The sequence below is a fragment of the Bufo bufo genome, chromosome 3, assembly GCF_905171765.1.
Source record: "Bufo bufo chromosome 3, aBufBuf1.1, whole genome shotgun sequence".
NCBI lineage: Eukaryota > Metazoa > Chordata > Amphibia > Anura > Bufonidae > Bufo > Bufo bufo.
Genome location: NC_053391.1, coordinates 515,645,244 through 515,664,742, shown reverse-complemented (window position 1 = coordinate 515,664,742; position 19,499 = coordinate 515,645,244). Strand labels below are relative to the sequence as shown.

The 19,499-nt window shown below is 38.0% G+C and overlaps 1 protein-coding gene across 9 annotated transcripts in view; it reads right to left on the bottom strand.

Annotated features, from left to right (window-relative positions):
• DACH1 (dachshund family transcription factor 1) overlaps positions 1-19,499 on the bottom strand; it is a 395,668-nt gene that overhangs the window by 14,256 nt on the left and 361,913 nt on the right. For 8 of the 9 annotated variants that reach the window (XM_040425366.1, XM_040425368.1, XM_040425369.1 and 5 more), the window contains 3 exons: positions 12,287-12,434; positions 8,706-8,840; positions 4,250-4,318 (listed from right to left, as the gene is read on the bottom strand). In XM_040425366.1, coding sequence (XP_040281300.1) covers positions 4,250-4,318; positions 8,706-8,840; positions 12,287-12,434 — 352 coding nt within the window. The remainder of the gene's footprint in view (positions 1-4,249; positions 4,319-8,705; positions 8,841-12,286; positions 12,435-19,499) is intronic. The other variant, XM_040425367.1, reaches the window with a different exon arrangement.

Below are 19,499 nucleotides of genomic sequence, written 5' to 3'. Positions count from 1 at the left end.
AATATTGGTGACCTATCCTCAGGAGGGGGTACAAGCTGTGTGTATGCCGTATCACAGTGCTGACCTGTTGACTTCAATGGGTCTGTGGTCCACATTAGGGATGAGCGAATTGACTTCGGATGAAACACCCAAAATCGATTTGCATAAAACTTCCTTTCAATACTATACGGAGCGAGCGCTCTGTACAGTATTAGAATGTATTGGCTCTGATGAGCCGAAGTTATTACTTCACGAAGTCTCGCGGGACTTCGCATAATAACTTCAGAAATTGATTTATACAGTAAAAAAACATTTCTGAACACGGCAGTGTGAATAAACCCTTACTGAGAGATGACAAGTTTATAGTTAAACACCTACAGACTCAAGGTGCTGTTCCCCAGGATACCTAGAATACCTTTTTAACAGGCTAAAATATATTCATGGAGGTGGAAAAATATAGATATGAATTAGACCTGAAATTGTCATTAACAAATTTAATTTGGCCATGGTAATAATTCGGTGAGTTAAAGCAGTTATTCAGGAGGATATTTTTTTTCTTTGGATATTGGGCAAAATGGCTTAAAAATATTAGAAGCATTATTCGACCTCACCATTATCCCTGCTGTTAATGATTGTACTAATGTACTAATTGTCTTAAAGGGGTTGTTCAGCATTGCCTTCCTAAAATAGCATTGCTCACCCTACAAATCCCCACAAGCTGCCATTATGACACCCTTACTGATCTCTGCCTCATTCTTCTGCCTTCACACTTCACACAAACAGAGATGTCCTCACAACCAAACATTTGCTCAGCACGCATCTCTAGCCATTTTCTGTGTGCGGAGCTAGAGCCAAGAAGCAAAGAGCGGGGGTGTTGGTGGGGCATGATTCTAGCGGAGAATCTCTCCAGCATGTTTGTACATTACCCCTCAGAGCATCATAGTGTCACAACATGTCTTTGAGACCTTTAATGTCCAAGATAACATAGTTCTCTAATTACAAAGAATGCTAGCCTTTTGTATGTACAGTTGTATGCAAATATTGATATAACCAGAATACAAAAAACTCCTTATTTTGCCATTTCCTTTCTGTTTATACACAGATAACATATTACATTTTCAGCCAACTGTGATCAATACTCAGCCACAGAAAATAAAAGTTCTCTGAAGGCAACATTACTGATTTACAACCTGCTTTGTGTGTGTGTGTGTGTGTGTGTGTGTAAGCATTAGAAGCAGAAACAAAAGCTGCGTTAGAGAATGGAATTTATTCCAGCACAATCTATAATTATTTGATTATATTATTTAGTGCAATCTTTTACAATTATTAATAATAAATATATTAATTACAATTAAATATTGTAAAAGATAAATGTAAGCCCGTCTTAAGTTTGCAAAAAGCATCCAAAGGACTCACAGACTGTGAGAACGGTTGTGTAATATTAGGCACCATAGTTTTTCAGAAAAAACATTACAGTGGCTGTTCTATAAGGCTATGATAATATAATCCCCCCAGTAGTTATTTACCATTGGCAAGCAGCAGGTGATCACACATTTCTTTAGGAAAATGTTTCATTACATGGGACCCAATAAGTCACCGATTGATAGTTCCCTCTTCCCACAATCGACTCCAAGATTTCTCCCGTGCATCCCCCACACTCTGGAACTCGCTACTCCAACATATCAGACTCTCACCTACAGTGGAATCCTTCAAAAGAAACCTGAAAACCCACCTCTTCAGACAAGCCTACAACCAGTGACCCTGCTGCCTCTATACCGCCATGACCAACTTAACCCGCACCTACTGTGTCCTTCTCCCATACCATCTAGATTGTAAGCCCTCATGGGCAGGGCCCTCTCTCCTTCTGTACCAGTTTGTAACTCATCTTGTTTATGATTAGTGCAATTGTCTGTATTATGTATGTGCACCCCTTATCACATGTACAGCGCTATGGAATGAATGGCGCTTTAATAATAAATAATAATAATAATAATAATCGTTGACAGTCCTCCAAGTAGGGAGCTTTGTTGCGTTGCACCTATCAACTCTGGTCATCAGATGGGCTAGGATCTTATTTCTATGAGCTCAACAGGCCTAATAGGGATTTAGAAAAGGGTTGTTCATTCAACAATCCCTTTAAAGAAGAACTCCCTACAACATCCTAATTCAACAGTAATTACGCTTTTAAATGTGTATATCATATCACTTCTGTTCAGTTCTAATATTTCAATTGCCCACACTAAAAATATACAAGGTGGTTAAGGACTTGTAGTAACAGTAGAAAGATGTTAGAATTCTTAAATGGTAAGTACCTTTTAGATCAGATATCTGTGCTTAAACAAAAAAAAGGCTTTTCTTTTAAAAGAAATGTTAGTTTATGGTGGCACCACAAATGGACAAATACCAGACAACAATACTGGCTGCTATATACATCGGCTATGTGTATCTTTCTATTTTATTTAATTGATTAGTATAGTATTGATACACTAAGACTGAAATCTACAATTTATTGTATTCACTTACAATGCATTTGGAAAGTCTTCAGACGCTCACTTTTTTGACATTTTGTTATGTTGCAGCCTTGTACTAAAATAAAATAAAAATAAAGTTTTGCCCCATTAATCCACACTCAACCATCCCTCACCATAATGAAAAGGGAAAACTAAAATTTGACATGGACATAGGCATTCAGAACCTTTGCTGTGACACTTAAAATTTAGCTATAGGGTCCTCCCATTTCTGTTGATCATCTTTGAGATGTTTCTACACATTAATTGGAGTTTACCTATGGTAAATTCAGCTGCTTGGAAATGATTTGCAAAGACACAGAAGAGAAGGCATAACAGAGCAAAAACCGAGCCATAAGAAGGAGAGAACTGCCTGTAGAACTCAGAGATAGGATTTAGTGGAGTCACAGATCTGGAGAAGGGTACACAAAAACATCTGTTGCACTGCAAGTTCCCAAGAGCATAGTGGCCTCCATAATTCTTAAATAGAAGGAGGTTGGGACAGTCAGGACCCTTCCTAAAGCTGGCTGCCCTGACAAAACTGTCTGAGCTCCAAAGATCCTGTGTGCTCAGATGGGAGAAACTTCCAAAAGGTCAACCATCACTGCAGCATTCCACTGAGCCTCTCCTCAGTTAAATACACATACAAGCCTGTCTGGACTTGATCTTATGAAACCAAGATTGAATCTTTTGGCCTCAGTTCTAATTGCTATGCCTGGAGGAAACCTGGCACTGCTTATCACCAGCCCAATACCATCCCTGGTGATGGCAGTACCATGCTGTGGGGGTATTTTTCAATGGCTGGGACAGGGTTCAGGGAAAGCTGAATGAAGCAAAGTACAGCAATATTCTTAATGAAAAACTGATCTAGAGAGCCCGGGACCTCAGACTGGACTGAAGGTTGACCTTCTAACAAGACAATGACCCTAAGCACACTGTCAAGACAACACAGGAGTGGATTGGGGACAACTTTGTGAATGCCCAGCCAGAGCCCTGATTTTCACCCAATCAAACATCTCGGGATACACCTAAAAATGGCTGTTATCCAACAGGCCACATCCAAGCTGACAGAGCTGGCAAGGGACTGAAGAGAGGAATGATAGAAAATCACCAAATCCAGGTGTGTAAACCTTGTGGCATCATACCCTAGAACACTGGAGGTTATAATAGCAGCCAAAGTTGCTTCAACTAAGTACTGAGTAAAGGTCTGAATACTTAAGTCAATACAATATTTTATTTTTTCCTTTTCAATAAGTTAGTAAAGATGTTGAACATTATGTTTTACAGGGTTAATGATGGGGAAAAACAGTTTTTTGTTTTAATTTTAGCACAAGACAGCAACATAACAAAATGTGAAAAAGTGAAAGGGTCTGAAGACTTTCTGAATGCATTGTTTATATCATACATACTGTATTTATGTAATATATAGAATACACCAAAACTAAAATTTATGGTATAAATAGGAAGAGCGACACTAATAGAAAAATATAACTACGGTATTTTGCCATTTATTTCAGAGAAATAAAATTCTCTTCCATTAACAGCTAATAATAAAGGCTGTGATTCTGCAATGTGTGAGCTGGAGCTGACCCTTTACCTGTTATTTTAAACACAACCAAATTAATTTACTGTAATAAACAACCATGCAAATGTGACCTTGTGTTCATTCCAGCCAGATGGTGAGCTGCATGGTTGAATAGCATACTATAACAAGAGAACACTCACATGCAAAAATCTAGATTTATGGATTTTGCACATCTTACCTTGTATTGTCCTTTCAGCATCTGTTCTGGCCCCATTGCGGTCAGATTCCATCTCCGGGGTCAAAGCCTCTGAAAGCAGAGACAAAAATGAATGACATTAGCATCTAAAATACAGCAGGATTTAACTTACTGTGTGCACAGTAAGACCATGGCACATAAGGTATATTCACTTTTCTGTGGCACCACATAACTCTCTCCATTCCCCCTAACCTCTATGTAATATAGACTGTGGCAATGCCTCCCTATAACCCTGTGACTAAAGCTACTTTCACACTAGCGTTTATATTTTCCGGTATTGAGATCCATCATAGGGTTTCAATACCGGAGAAAAACGCTTCAGTTTTGTCCCTATTCATTGTCAATAGAGACAAAACATAGCTGAACAGAACATAATGCTCCAAAATGCGTTCCGTTCTCATGCCAGAGAAGAAAAACGCAACATGCTGTGGTTTTCTTTCCATCCTGGGATGCAGAGCAAAACGGATCCGTCATGACCCACAATGCAAGTCAATGGGACGGATCCGCTTTCTCTGATACAATAGAAAACGGATCTGTCCCCCATTGACTTTCAATGGAGTTCAGGACGGATCCGTCATGGCTATATAAGACATAATATAACTGAAACCGTTCATGACAGATGCATGCGGTTGTATTATCAGTAATGGAAGCGTTTTTGTTGAGCCCTGCTGGATCCAGCAAAAACGCTAGTGTGAACGTAGCCTAAGACACAATCATATTATCTATTTCTTTGTACAATCTTAGATTTTTTTTTAATTACTTCTGTATTATCTTTTTCTTTTGTCATTACTGATTTCCCATGTTAGCAGTTTTTATAATCTGTACCCAGTACTTAAATGCAAGATTAGACATCTTATATCTCAATAATAAGGTTTTTTCATTTTTGTCAATTTTATTTGAATTTGTTGCACTGGAATACAGGAGGGCTACATATTTATAAGAATGTAAGTAAACCAGGGCCACTTAAACAGAAGGGCACTGTCTATACTCTGTGCAGATGATGCAAGTGCTATATAAAGACTGAGTAACAACGAAATAAATATTAATTAAATTGGATAATTAATGAGTAACGAAACAGTAATTGAGCACTATTAATTTTGGACATACAGCAACGTCTGTGCTCTTTAAAATAACTTAACATCAGTGAAACTCATCTCTGCTTCCAATGTGAGTTTTATTCATTTGGACGATGTAATTTATGAAAGGTGTTATATCATTATCATGTGCTAGTAATAATTATTTTAATATTTGATCAATTACAATGAATCAGGGAATATTGTCTGAGCTTTAGGTGAATGATGGGAAAAAAACGAGTACTATGCTTTCCCCTTACTTTATGTGCATAAGATTTTTGTGCCAGTATTTATTGGTACTTTGAACTGAACAATATAAAATGGCATATAAACACCAATCGCATAGCAACTAACCATGGGGTCACGTAGGCAAAACTGAAATGGAGCCTAACTTTGCAATGCCCACCTCATCAGCAAGGGTCCTCAAAAAATAAAAGAGGAAACTTTGCTCCCTGTATATTTTCTTTCATTTCTTGCTATGTTCCTCTTCCTTCTTCTTTCTCACTTTCCTCTGGATGCTTCCCTTAACACTGGACGCAATGGGCTTATGTGAATTATTAACTATGTATAGAGACTTAGTGACAATGGTCCATGGGGAAATAATATGCAGGAATAAAGGCACTGCCCAGAGAACCCGCACTCTAGTGCCTCTTCTGGAAGTGTCTCCCTATGACTCAATGTCTGACTTTTTAACAAGTGTTAGAGCATGACTCGGGAAAATACATCAGTCAGACATTGACCCATAGGGATGAGTGAATCCTGAGTGAACCCGAACTTTTCCACTGAAGTCCAGGTTCGGTGGCTGGGTAATTTTATTATTTTTCATTATAACATAGTTATAGCGGAAAATAAAAGCATTCTTAAGACAGAATGCAAAAGAGTATGGCAATTTAGGAGTAAAAAACTAAAACAAAAAACAACTCACCTCGTCCACTTGATCAAGCTGCCGCAGAGTCATCTATCTTTTTTCAGCAGGACCTGCAAAAAGACCTGCGATGACGTCACCACCCTCTCTACGTGGTGAGCGCCGTGAAGTAATCGTAGGTCCTTTTGCAGATCCTGCTGAAAGAAGATAGAAGACACTGCGGCAGCACTATCAAGTGGATGAGGTGAGTCGCTTTTTTTAACCCCTAAATTGCCATATTCTTTTGCATTCTGTCTTAAGAATGCTATTACTTTCCGCTATAACCATGTTATACTGGAAAAAAATAAAGTGAAGTTCGGGTCCCCATTGACTTCAATGGGGTTCAAATTCGGGGGCCAAGTTTGGGTACCGAACCCAAACTTTGACCTGAAGTTCGGCCGAACTCGGCGAACCCAAACTTCCACAGGTTCGCTCATCCCTACTCATAGGGAGACCATTCCAGAAGGTGGAACTATAAAGACAGTTTTCTCTGGAAGATACCTCTTTGAATAAGAATTAACCTAGTAGGAATGCCTGAGGTCCTATAGAAACGCACTGATAATATTTTGTATTGTTGTGCTATGCTAAATTACATACTCAACACTGCTAGAACAGTACATATTAGTTCTTTATACTTATTATATAAAACAGAAATATAGCATACAGTATGTGTTAGACTAGTTACATACAGTCAGGTCCATATATATTGGGACATAGACACAATTCTAACATTTTTGGCTCTATACACCACCACAATGGATTTGAAATGAAACAAACAAGATGTGCTTTAACTGCAGACTGTCAGCTTTAATTTGAGGGTATTTACATCCAAATCAGGTGAACGGTGTAGGAATTACAACAGTTTGCATATGTGCCTCCCACTTGTTAAGGGACCAAAAGTAATGGGACAGAATAATAATCATAAATCAAACTTTCACTTTTTAATACTTGGTTGCAAATCCTTTGCAGTCAATTTCAGCCTGAAGTCTGGAACGCATAGACATCACCAGACGCTGGGTTTCATCCCTGGTGATGCTCTGCCAGTTCTCTACTGCAACTGTCTTCAGTTCCTGCTTGTTCTTGGTGCATTTTCCCTTCAGTTTTGTCTTCAGCAAGTGAAATGCATGCTCAATCGGATTCAGGTCAGGTGATTGACTTGGCCATTGCATAACATTCCACTTCTTTCCCCTAAAAAACTCTTTGGTTGCTTTTGCAGTATGCTTTGGTTCATTGTCCATCTGCACTGTGAAGTGCCGTCCAATGAGTTCTAAAGCATTTGGCTGAATATGAGCAGATAATATTGCCGGAAAAACTTCTGAATTCATCATGATGCTTTTGTCAGCAGTCACATCATTAAAAAAATACAAGAGAACCAGTTCCATTGGCAGCAATACATGCCCACGCCGTGACACTACCACCACCATGCTTCACTGATGAGGTGGTATGCTTAGGATCATGAGCAGTTTCTTTCCTTCTCCATACTCTTCTCTTCACATCACTCTGGTACAAGTTGATCTTGGTCTCATCTGTCCATAGGATGTTGTTCCTAGAACCTTGAAGGCTTTTTTAGATGTCGTTTGGCAAACTCTAATCTGGCCTTCCTGTTTTTGAGGCTTACCAATGGTTTACATCTTGTGGTGAACCCTCTGTATTCACTCTGGTGAAGTCTTCTCTTGATTGTTGACTTTAACACACATACACCTACATCCTGGAGAGTGTTCTTGATCTGGCCAACTGTTGTGAAGGGTGTTTTCTTCACCAGGGAAAGAATTCTTCGGTAATTCACCACAGTTGTTTTCCGTTGTCTTCCGGGTTTTTAGTGTTGCTAAGCTCACCGGTGCGTTCCTTCTTTTTAAGAATGTTCCAAACAGTTGTTTTGGCCACGCTTAATGTTTTTGCTATCTATCTGATGGGTTTGTTTAGTTTTTTCAGCCTAATGATGGCTTGCTTCATTGATAGTGACAGCTCTTTGGATCTAATCTTGAGAGGTGACAGCAACAGATTCCAAATGCAAATAGCACACTTGTAATGCACTCTGGACCTTTTATCTGCTCATTGTAATTGGGATAATGAGGAAATAACACACACCTGACCACGGAACAGCTGAGAAGCCAATTGTCCCATTACTTTTGGTCCCTTAACAAGTGGGAGGCACATATGCAAACTGTTGTAATTCCTACACCATTCACCTGATTTGGATGTAGATACCCTCAAATTAAAGCTGACAGTCTGCAGTTAAAGCACATCTTCTTCATTTCATTTCAAATCCATTGTGGTGGTGTATAGAGCCCAAAAATTTTGAATTGTGTTGATGTCCCAATATTTATGGACCTGACTGTATACTGTATTATGCGCCATCAGTTTTTAAAGTCATAAAACAATGATAAGATGTTGAAAACTTAGTAGCATTGAATCAAAAGCAAATGGGTCACGTATATACAACTACTGATAAAACCCTTACCATTAAGGACCCTGAGTCCTTCTGCTTGTTTGAGTGCCTGCTCAGCTTGCTCTCTTCGTTTTGTCTCAAATTCCAAAGCTTCTTGCAATTTCCTTTTTGCCTTCTTCTCTTTCTTCAGTCTTTTTTGAATTATTGCTGAAACAGGAAACATCTGATTAATTACTGTGATGGGCTGTCTTTTTCATGTGCTATAGTATTCCAATCACATACTGTACTGACAGAACAGAAAATTATTTGACCTGCACTTAACCTATAAATATTCTTCATTTACAAATGCAGAAGATTCCAAAGCATCCTAAAAAGTACTATGTCCTACTTGCTAATAAAAAGCACACATATATAATATACAAATTATATATATATATATATATTCACCATTCCCATAAACACATAATTTGTTAAATATATAATTTCGGGTCAATTACCAGAATATGCAGGCAATTTGATCCTAAGCATGTTTGAACAAGTTGAATATATTACTTTTATAGCTATCTGGATACATTGAGTTGGACCTAGGGACCCATATACCAGTAATTACAATAGTAGACTAAAGGTAGCTATACAATTTAGATCAAGGTTGGCCAAGCCTACCAATTTTGACAGGGTTTGTTGAGCATCTAATGTTTATTTGATGTTCTGCTGTTATTTGCTTTGTCGAGGAAAAAAATTATGGAATGCCTCCCCCTCCTTATTCAGAGCACAGCTATTGAAAGTGTATGGCCAACTTTCAAACCTTGCTACGACTGTAAAATGGGTGTTTACTGTGTTTACTGCTCTTATACATTCATTCACACTACTAATTCATTCACACTACATGTCACAATTCAATAAAATAACACAGACATGAATGAGCTTTTTGATGTACAGTATGAACAATCCATTGTAATTACTGTATATTATTGATGCTCACTAGTGATCATTTTGCAGATATGCACTAGGCAATTATCGTTAACGAAGGCTTGAAATAATTTCCATTTTAGTGATAATTGCTACTTATAGACAGGCATTTATTACCATCAGTATTTGAGTGACTGGATCTGTGTCCTGCATGACAACACATGTAGTGGAATATATGAAATAGATACATATATGATTTTGTTTTTTGGACCCTGTGCCTGTTTTACAAGTAATGCATTTTAATGCTCCTCGGTGCACTGACACTTTTCTCCTGTTAAAACTAATTTTGATAAAATATAAATAGTTGTTATAAAATTGTTCTTTGTATATGAAAGAGTCATTTGTATTATGTTCATGTTTAATGGAATTAGTGTAGAGAATGGCTAAAAATAATCTCTTAACTGTATTACTTTATACATAATTTTAAACATCCAACTATATTGTTCTATATATATATTATTCTATATTTCATACAGTGGATATAAAAAGTCTACACACCCCTGTTAAAATGTCAGGTTTCTGTGATATAAAAAATTAAGACAAAGATAAATCATTTTAGAACTTTTCCACCTTTAATGTGACCTATAAACTGTACAACTCAATTGAAAAACAAACTGAAATCTTTTAGGTGGAGGGAAGAAAAAAATAACTAAAATAATATGGTTGATTAAGTCTGCACACCCTCTTATAACTGGGGATGTAGCTGTGTTCAGAATTAAGCAATCACATTAAAAATCATGTTAAATAGGAGTCAGCATACACCTGCCATCATATAAAGTGCCTCTGATTAACCCCAAATAAAGTTCAGCTGCTCTAGTTGGTCTTTCCTGCAATTTTTTTAGTCGCATCCCACAGCAAAAGCCATGGTCCACAGAGAGCTTCCAAAGCATCAGAGGGATCTAATTGTTAAAAGGTATCAGTCAGGAAAAGGGTACAAAAGAATTTCCAAGGCATTAGATATACCATGGAACACAGTGAAGACAGTCATCATCAAGTGGAGAAAATATGGCACAACAGTGACATTACCAAGTACTGGACGTCCCTCCAAAATTTATGAAAAGACGAGAAGAAAACTGGTCTGGGAGGCTACCAAGAGGCCTACAGCAACATTAAAGGAGCTGCAGGAATATCTGGCAAGTACTGGCTGTGTGGTACATGTGAGAACAATCTCCCATATTCTTCATATGTCTGGGCTATGGGGTAGAGTGGCAAGACAAAAGCCTTTTCTTACGAAGAAAAACATCCAAGCCAGGCTACATTTTGCGAAAACACATTTGAAGTCTCCCAAAAGCATGTGGGAAAAGGTGTTATGGCCTGATTGCCATGCCCCACTCTGACGATGTGCGGAGGTCAGCCAGGATTGCAGCACGAGTTTAGTTTTTGTTTTGATGCCGTGCTGGATCCGCCTCGCATCAGGTGCACTGGGTGGAGTCATTCGTTTAAATGGTCTCCAGCTAAGTGCTCTGAGCGGATTATACTGTTCATTTTGGTCTGGGAAGTTTGGAAGGAAGGTTGGCAGTCAGTTCCTGCTCTCAGCAGATAAGTGTAATTTCTTGTTTGGTTGTTTATGTCATCTATCCCATCCAGGTTATGTGCGAGCAGGCTACTCCTTTCTCCCCACTTCACCATCTCAGGGAGTTCAGGGTTCTGTCAGTACAGGCTGGAGGACACAGCAAACCTACCTTTAAGGTCTGTCTGTGGGCTGAGCAGTGCAGGGAAAGAGGTCAGGGATAAACTAGAAGGTGACCCTTCCCCTGTATCTCGTCCAGAGCCTGGTTGGTGTGTTATCTGTTATACTGGGCACGTCCGCCGTGACACTGATCAAACCAAGGTTTGAACTTTTTAGCCATAATTCCAAAAGATATGTTTGGCGCAAAAACAACACTGCACATCACCAAAACAACACCATACCCACAGTGAAGCATGGTGGTGGCAGCATCATGCTTTTGGTCTGTTTTTCTTCAGCTGGAACTGGGGCCTTAGTTAAGTTAGAGGGAATTATGAACAGTTCCAAATACCAGTCAATATTGGCACAAAACCTTCCGGCTTCTGCTAGAAAGCTTAACATGAAGAGGAACTTCATCTTTCAGCATGACAACGACCCAAAGCATACATCCAAATCAACAAAGGAATGGCTTCACCAGAAGAAGATTAAAGTTTTGGAATGGCTCAGCCAGAGTCCAGACCTGAATCCGATTGAAAATCTTTGGGGTGATCTGAAGAGGGCTGTGCACAGGAGATGCCCTCGCAATCTGACAGATTTGGAGTGTTTTTGCAAAGAAGAGTGGGCAAATCTTGCCAAGTCAAAATGTGCCATGCTGATAGACTCATACCCAAAAAGACTGAGTGCTGTAATAAAATCAAAAGGTGCTTCAACAAAGTATTAGTTTAAGGGTGTGCACACTTATGCAACCATATTATTTTATTTTTATATTTTTTCTTCCCTCTACCTAAAAGATTTCAGTTTGTTTTTCAATTGAGTTGTACAGTTTATAGGTCACATTAAAGGTGGAAAAAGTTCTGAAATGATTTATCTTTGTCTCATTTTATTACATCACAGAAACCTGACATTTTAACAGGGGTGTGTAGACTTTTTAAATCCACTGTATATGGATAAACACATCTGTATGGACTTGAGACAGTTAATGCACAAAATACAAATAAAACAGATAATAGACACATACCTCTGTTCTTTTGTTCTACTGCTAATTGTTTTTCTAGAGTTTCCCTCAATTCTCGTTCCCTGAATAGCTCCATCTTTAACTCTGTCTTTTCCATTTGTACCTGTTTCTCTTGCGCTCTTGCATTATCTATTGCCACCTTTAACAAACCCTGCAAAATAAATCAGCATTACTCTCAATATATGGAATATTTAAATATAAAAACACAGTTTTATATAATGCATACAAACTCTTTCTTTCCAGATACATATATATATATATATATATATATATATATATATTCTTTTCCCTAATTTTATTACTGTCTCGCTAGACAAAAATGACAGATGAAAGTAAAAAAAAAAATTACATTGAAACAAAAAATTACTTCTTTATCCTATAGAGAAATGTTCAGAAAAGATAAAGGGGCTCACATATGAAATGTAAGGAATATGGAAGTAGAGAGGACAACTGATTGATGATAACTTTGAAGGAGACACATAGCTACAATTTGCTACTACCCATACATTTACTGATATTTGGACAATCAGGTAATGTGAACAAGCAAGATTTCTGAATAGGAATACAGCAAGTTTTCTTTAGGCTTTTTTCACACGTCAGCCAAAACCATTTCCGTGCAAGACTTTTTCGGTCTAAAAAATGATTTCAGACGGAAATGACTCAAACAGATGCCAAATGTGCATAAGTGATGCACAGGATCCATTTTTTCTTCATTTTTCGACTTGATTTGAACTTTCCCTAATTCAACAAATCTTTAGCTACGTGTCTCCTTATCTAGATGGTCTAACAGACAAAGTATATCTTATCTATCCTAGGTCACTTTCATATGGTCAGCATTTTTCTTCAGTTTTTGAATAAAATCAGAAGTGTGCCCAATGCACCTTCTGTGCCTTTTCATTTTTATTTATCTCTGGAGGTTTAACTACTGGTTTTGGCTTAAAAATACTGTTGTAAAACATTGACCAAAATACTAACCAGGCAAAAGTGGCTTTAGGGTAAAATTATATTAATTACCCATAGCAACTGCTGTATATTAAACACCACTGGAATAGGGAATAGGATGTTCTGATATTATATCATTTTTTATTTTATCTTAGCATATATATATATATATATATATATATATATATATACAGTACAGACCAAAAGTTTGAACACACCTTCTCATTCAAAGAGTTTTCTTTATTTTCATGACTATGAAAATTGTAGATTCAAACTGAAGGCATAAAAACTATGAATTAACACATGTGGAATTATATACATATATAGGTTCTTCAAAGTAGCCACCTTTTGCTTTGATTACTGCTTTGCACACTCTTGGCATTCTCTTGATGAGCTTCAAGAGGTAGTCCCCTGAAATGGTTTTCACTTCACAGGTGTGCCCTGTCAGGTTTAATAAGTGGGATTTCTTGCCTTATAAATGGGGTTGGGACCATCAGTTGCGTTGAGAAGTCAGGTGGATACACAGCTGATAGTCCTACTGAATAGACTGTTAGAATTTGTATTATGGCAAGAAAAAAGCAGCTAAGTAAAGAAAAATGAGTGGCCATCATTACTTTAAGAAATTAAGGTCAGTCAGTCAGCCGAAAAATTAGGAAAACTTTGAAAGTAAGGGCTATTTGACCATGAAGGAGAGTGATGGGGTTCTGCGCCAGATGACCTGGCCTCCACAGTCACCGGACCTGAACCCAATCGAGATGGTTTGGGGTGAGCTGGACCGCAGAGTGAAGGCAAAAGGGCCAACAAGTGCTAAGCATCTCTGGGTACTCCTTCAAGACTGTTGGAAGACCATTTCAGGTGACTACCTCTTGAAGCTCATCAAGAGAATGCCAAGAGTGTGCAAAGCAGTAATCAAAGCAAAAGGTGGCTACTTTGAAGAACCTAGAATATGACATATTTTCAGTTGTTTCACACTTGTTTGTTATGTATATAATTCCACATGTGTTAATTCATAGTTTTGATGCCTTCATAGTCATGAAAATAAAGAAAACTCTTTGAATGAGAAGGTGTGTCCAAACTTTTGGTCTGTACTGTATATATATATATATATTTATCAAGGCATATTTAAATTGACTTACTGATGATTTTCCAACTACATCAGAAAATTTTCTGATGTTGCTTCTAATCTTTCCCCCAACTAATTTCATATTGTGTCCCCTTCTTCTCACTTGCAGTTTCTTATAAAAAAAAATACTTCCCTCTAGAACCTTATTGAAGTCTTTAACATATTTAACCCCTTGAAGAACGAGCACATTTTCATCTTTCTCACCACGTTCCAATAGCCATACATTTTTTATTTTTACATTCATATAGCCATAGCATTTTCAGGACAAGATGCATTTTAAAAAATAAATTCTTTGTGGTGTAAAATTGGAAAAAAAAAAACAATTCCGCCAAGGTTTTTGAGATTTTAACATTACGGCGTTCACTGTTTTCTAAAAATTATATGACATCCTTATTCTGCAGCTCAATATGTTTGCAGCGATATCAAACTTGTATAGTTTTTATTTAAATTACTTTTTAAAAATATTAATTTTCTTTGCATCGTCATCAACAGACAACTTTTTTTTATATTTCGGTCTACAAAGCTATATGAGGGCTTATTTTTTGCGGAACCAACTAGAGATCTATTATTGTGAATAGGATTCGGACACTCTCCCTGGTAAGCTGTGTCTCATGCACAGAGCAATAGGGAGCTTACCATGGCAGGCCTGGTAAGCTACAGAAGCCTCCAGGCTGCCATGGTAACCGATCATAGCCCCACAATTTCACTGTGGGGGCTCCAATTGAAAGGCAGGCAGAGGGTGCTGCATCCCTTACCTCACAGATGATGCACTTGGTGTTGAACTGAGCTCCATACAGTGGGATTACAATCTACCTCTTTCTGCTGGTTATACCTCTAGCTATTCCGCCAAGCACCTAAATCCTTTTCTTTTGAAGTCCTACCACAGAGCTTTCAATATCACACTCAAAGGATTCCTTCTTCCCAACTGCATCATTTTACAGTACATTTGGAAACATTGAACTGTGGTTTCCATTGTGCTTAACATTTATCCAGTACAGTTCCATGCTAAAGACACCTCCAGAAATGACAACCCTATTACACATTTTTGTATCAACAGCAAACCTTACCTACCAAATATTTCCCCCTGTCAGCTTAACCTGCCTAACCTTCTATGCCATTTACAAACATGTTTAAAAGAATAGGGCCAAGAGCAATATATTGAATGTGCACCATTTTTTTCTGGACAAAATTGCCATTACTGTGACATAAAGTCCATAATCTTCATTCAGAACATAAAACTAAACTTGAAAATGGCTAACAAGGCAATTATTTTTGCTATTTAGCTTTTCTTGGGTGATATATATGATCCTATGTAAGAAAAAAGAGTCAAATAAACATGCTTTACACACAGCATGGACTTTCTTCAGAATTAATTTGATCAATTATAGTGTAAGCTAACCAGGCAAGGTTACCTTCACCATCACTTGTATGTTCACCTAATGCTGTACAGTAATTATTAAAATGAATTGCAAAGCAGATACAGTACATGCTGGGGACAAGACCTCCCTGTCATTTGGAAAATATCCATTTCCTTTTTTTTATAATATGTTTTCTGCATCATATGTTTTAATTACAAACCTAGTCATTAAAGAAAGTAATAGTGCTTTCCCTCATGTGCACTACATTACTCCAAATTACTAAAATTTGTACTAGGCTTAAGATTACCACTTAGCTTAGTGTCAAGCACCTCACTCATCTGCGACTTTTCCCCTTCTCACACCAGGTCTAAAAAAGGAAGCGTGGCGTGGAAGGGACGGCAGGCCAGTCTCATTTATCATTTAACATGTTCTAAATCTACGCCAGCTCTCTGGTGGCAGGGGTTTCTGGGGTTGGCTAAGGCTCCTCAGTTCCAGTAAAAGGAAGTCTTAATATTTCAGCATACCAATCCATTTTGGACAATTGTATGCTTCCAACTTGATGGAGACAGTTTGGGGAAGTCCCTTTTCTGTTTCAGCATGACTATGTCCCAGTACAGGAAGCAAGGTGCATATACACATGGTTGGATAAATTTGGTGTGGATCCATTGACTTGCCCATACAGAGCTCTGACCCCAACCCAATTAAACACAATGATCTGGAATGGATATTGTAAGCCAGGCATTCTCATCCAACATCAGTGTCTGATCTCACAAATGCTGTCCTGCAAAAATTCCCACAGACACACTCCAAAATGTGATAGATTTTATAGAAGAGTGGAAGCTGTCTTAGCTGCAAAGGGGGGATATATTAATATCTATGGATTTAGAAAGCTCCTGCACATATAATGTGTGGGAGTCCCAATACCTTTGTCCTTATAGTGTATGTTTAGTTATGAGATCCTCCAGAAACATATACACATGTAAGTACATAAGAATAACAGGTCTTTTTTCCTACATTCTTACAAGATTTATGACTCTGTGATAAAAAGGCACTATATTACCAGTCTAGGATCTGGGTTATTGTGCATTACATTAATAACTGTCATTAAGAGCACAGGTACAACTCTGAAAAATGTACAATAAAACTGTGTTCAGATGTTGCCTTTTTGTTCTAACAGGACAGAAAATCTTTTTTTCTGAAACTACTTTCATTATTCAGCAATGCTCTTTGTTTTACTGTACTTCATCAGCAACAAACAATTAGCAACAAATGAAAGAGATCATTACATGAAGTGCCCCCTTAGATCACCCCAATTAAAAATTTAGTTTAGCTTTATTTTAATTCAGAGATACTAAATTCTAATTTTCTGCTCTGATTGATCTTGTTGACTTATCTTTGAAAGATGTACGCTCTATGCAATGTCTAGAGATTATTTAGCAAGATGCCAATGTTGGCACCACTTAATGTGTTGATTGGTTGCATTATCAGAAGCTGAATGAACTAGATGAATGAATAGTATGCAGAACATGTACAATGCAAAAGAAAATATATCTTTGTGTTTGAAGTATTTATTTTCTGTCATTTTAGTTGAAGTGACTGATGAAGGAATTTCATTATATTCAATTATTACGTATATAATTATTGTATAATGGGGAAGCAATATGGTCTACATTAAAGATGTAGAAATCACTCTCATTGGTTACCACATTTCCGTAGACGTTTTGTGATACGATAGGGTTCATCTAAAAGAGGGATGTAGTGCAATACAAATATTACCCTGAAGGTAGTGCCAGTGAAATGTGCATTGGGGCACAGAGGTGCACTGTGGTCTGTATCCATTTTTTACACTGACTACAGGATTCCACTTTATTAGGTCTCTACGGGATTTTCTTTTAAGTGGGTACCTTTATCACATTTACTAACAAACTGCATATATGGGTAGTATTAGGGTATTTTTATGGGAAGTCCATGGATGGATCTGCATTAGGGATGTTCCACAGTGGCACCCTGCTTTTTCTGTTAAGCCCATTTTTTTTTGTCTTTTTAGTATGTATTTATGTGACTAAATAAAGACTGTTTATACTATATTTGGGGTATTAAGTATTTGCCTTTTATAAGGTATATATAATCCTAATCAGACTTGATGATGTTGAGACCAGGCCTCTGTGGGGCTATCATCACTTCCAGGACTCCTTGTTCTTCTTTATGCTGAAGATAGTTCTTAATGATATTGGTGGTATGTTTAGGGTCATTTTCCTGCTGCACAATTTTTTTTTAGTCAATTGGATGCCTCCCTGATGGTATTGCATGATGGATAAGTATCTGCATGTATAAGCATTGAGGACAAAATTAAAGGAGTTGTATCCTCAGAATAGGTCATCAATATCAAATCAGAAGAAGTCAACTCCCGTCACCCCCACCAATCAGCTGTTTAAAGATAAGGCAGCACTCACACAGCTGCTCATTCCCATTCACTTGAATGGGATGGAGCAGATGAAATTACAGTGAACCGCCGCTGCAATGTCAACAGCATGAAGGTATACAGTAAAGAGAACATGGTGCTGATAGAACTGCTGCAGTCTCTTCCAACAGCTGATCGGCGGGACACCAGCCGTGTGCATTCCGCATCACAGATGCGGACCCATTCCGCAAATCCGGAGATGCGGTGCTGAATGGAACCACGGATCAGAAGCACTACGAAGTGCTTTCGTGGGGTTCCATTCCGTGCTTCCGTTCCACAAAAAGCTAGAACTTGTCCTGGCATTTGCTGAAATGCAGCCCAAATCTTGTAAGAAACCTCCACCATGCTTCATGGTTGCCTGCAGACACTCATAATTTAACCACTCTCCAGCCCTTCAGTGAGCAAACTGCCTTCTGCTATAGCAAAATATTTCAAATGTTGACTCATGAGTCCAGAGAACCTGCTGCTATTTCTCTGCACCCCAGTTCCTATTTTTTCATGTATAGTTGAGTCCCTTGGCCTTGTTTCCATGTAGAAGGAATGGCTTTTTGTCCGTAATTCTTCCATGATGACACTTTCTGGCCAGATGGGTGTACATGGGTTGCACTTTTTTCTACTAGTTTTGAGCTGATGGCAATGCTGGATATCTTCAGATTTTGAAGTGAAGTTAGGCCTTGTTCGCACATCAGCTATTTGATCAGTTATTTCCATTGTGAGCCAAAACCAGGAGTGGAGGCTACACAGAAATAAGGTATAATGAAAAAATCTGCCACTGTTCTGTGTTTTTGACCCGCGCCTGGTTTTGGCTCACAATAACTGGAAATAACTGATCAAAAAACTGATGTATAAACAAGACCTAAGCCTTATTTGTCTTTCATTTGCTACAATAAGTTTCCTTAACCAATTACTGCGTCTACAGTCAACGTTGCCTATTTCTTTCTGCTTCTTCAAATGAGCTTTATAAAGGCAGATACCTATCCATCATGTAATATCATTAAGAAAGCATGTGATTGGCTCCAAATTTATTCTGCAGCAGGACAATGATCCCCAAACATACAGCCTATCTTCAGTGTAAAGAAGAACAAGAAGTTGCAAAAGTGACAATATGGCCCCACACAGCCCTGATCTCAACACCATTGAGTCTGTCTGAGATTACAGGAAGAGACTGAAGGATCTGAGCAGTTCCTTCAAAAACTGTGTGCAAGTGTACCTAGGAGAACTGATGTTGTTTTGAAGCCAAAGCGTGGTCAAACCAAATGTTGATTTGATTTAGAGTTCTCATTAATTCATTCACTATTCACTTTACGTTTTTTTAACAGATAAAAAAAAACA